Genomic DNA, 2,173 nt, shown 5'->3' on the forward strand with positions numbered 1-2,173 from the left:
CGGCCGCAACGGGCAGTGGGGGATATCCGAACATGAGCAAACATGGGATGGATGCCTGAAGCGAAATTTCTTTTATGATGCAACAGGAAAAGATGTTCCAAATGTAATTTTGCCATGGCCTAATCGATAATCGTTGTGTAAAGTGGATTCCCCTAGTCAGCAATGAGTGCACGTGGGCGTGGTGCCGGGCCCGACCGTCGTCGGAGCCCCGCCCATTCGGCGAGCTTATAAATGGCTGTTGAGGAGCCCCATTTGTGCAGACAGTGCGTCCATCTCAGATCAGAAGCCATCTACCCTATAAATCAAGAAAGAAGAGCAGCAGAGTCGTGTTTAATCAATCGTGAGCTCCTGTCCGCATCATCTCATCAAGGTCGACTAATGGCGTTTCTGGGAGGATCATTGCGCGTCACAAGGAGCATCGGCAGCCGGAAGATGATGGAGGGGAAGAGCCACGGCGGGCCGGGGTCGTGGCGGCAGGCACCGGCGCCCGTGAGGCAGTTGTTCTGGAGGGTGAGGCGCGCCATGCTGCGCCCGAAGCGCCGCGCCGTGAGATTCGGATACGACCTCAAGAGCTACTCCCACAACTTCGATGACGGCCTCGTCCCTGCTCACCGCCTGTAGATGACACCCGCGGGGGCTTCTTCTTCTTCTTCTTCTTCTTCTTCTTCTTCTTCTTCTTCTTCTTCTTCTTCTCGCCTGGCCGGACCATGGCCTGAGGCTAGAGAGTTTCAAGCGTGGTCACCTCGTACTGCACATAGTTTGAAGTGTACTATAGTATTAGACATTATTGTTCGTGCACAAGTTGCTTACTGTTGAAAGTCTGAAACTACCAACGAAATGACAATGTATCTATTGCAGTTTGGAAGCCGTTACTTGCCACGATGGAATGGGATATAAACTATTTATGTTTATGTCGCACGTGCTAGAATACACTCTGCGCCGGGGCTTCTTTCACTCTCATGTTTGATATGGGTGCATATTGGGAGTGAACTAAATTTTCAATGTCAATTTTCAGGAGGCATGATTTGGACCCCCCCCCCCCCCCCTTTACGACTCTGTATGTAGATCAACAGTGAGATTAAAACTCACCCTTTTTATTATGAAACATTATAATGTATTCCACGTGATCAGAATGTTCAGGCCCCTCGAAACACCCATTTGGTAGATAATTGATCGTTTACGCTGAGATCCATCCTTACTAGACGCATCAACATGCGCTCAGCAACTCCCTCATGCCACCATGAGGTCTTGAAGAGAGGCACGACGAGTCCAGGTCCCCAGCTCCTGATCGGGGCGCCGCACCACCCAAGACAAAGGGCTCGCCTAAGCCACCCGCAGCTGTGTTCTTGCCGCCCACACGACCAAGAGGTATAGCCACCACTGCGGTCATGGTTCCCGCCGGAGAGCAACCAGAATGTTCAGGCCCCTCGAAGCTCCATTTGGTAGATAATTGGTCATTTAGGCCGAGATCCATCCTTACAAGAAGCATCAGCGTGTGTTGCTGCACCATTGAATTACAACGTCAAAGTTATGCTCGCCTCATTGCACCGTGAGATTTAGCAAATAGCTTGGAAACTCTGATTAAACCAAGATATATTATTCTTCGAAAGAAAATCTGACATATTCTACAAGTTATTTGCTTGATTGTTAAGAGGGGCATACATATGCAACTGTTATCTTGATTTAATGTTGAAAGAACAACCTTTAGCACATACAACCGTACTTCATGCACACAAGCAGATTGGGTCCTCGTTGGTTCCCAAGCTGAACTAAACTATTTCGACAGGCCAATGACAACCAAGATAAATAGACCAAGATACCCAATTAAAGCTACAGACAAAGCATAGAACTGATGGGACGGTCCTGACTAACTACCGAAGCACTAACTCATCACCGCTGCTCTCTCATGTCATTCCATTTGATATTACCAAAGCATCACCCGAAAATATGCACCTCACCATATTTCTGCATATAGACCTGTTGGGGAACGTAGTAATTTCAAAAAATTTCCTACGCACACGCAAGATCATGGTGATGCATAACAACGTGGTTGATGTAGTCGTACGTCTTCACGATCGACCGATCCTCAGTACCGAACGTACGGCACCTCCGCGTTCAGCACACGTTCAGCTCGGTGACGTCCCGCGAACTCACGATCCAGTAGAGCTTCCGG

General features: G+C 48.8%; 1 protein-coding gene across 1 annotated transcript; it reads left to right on the top strand.

Annotated features, from left to right (window-relative positions):
• Positions 1-233: 233 nt before the first annotated feature.
• Positions 234-911, top strand: LOC125538225. Its single transcript, XM_048701501.1, has one exon. It carries the CDS (start codon positions 379-381, stop codon positions 619-621), a length of 243 nt encoding a protein of 80 aa, XP_048557458.1. The 5' UTR covers positions 234-378; the 3' UTR covers positions 622-911.
• Positions 912-2,173: the final 1,262 nt, after the last annotated feature.

This window comes from Triticum urartu, chromosome 1 (assembly GCF_003073215.2).
Source record: "Triticum urartu cultivar G1812 chromosome 1, Tu2.1, whole genome shotgun sequence".
Lineage (NCBI taxonomy): Eukaryota > Viridiplantae > Streptophyta > Magnoliopsida > Poales > Poaceae > Triticum > Triticum urartu.

What these genes read in the sequence shown, in the direction of transcription:
- LOC125538225 (XM_048701501.1), top strand. Translation starts at nt 379, where the DNA reads ATGGCGTTTCTGGGAGGATCATTGCGCGTCACAAGGAGCATCGGCAGC.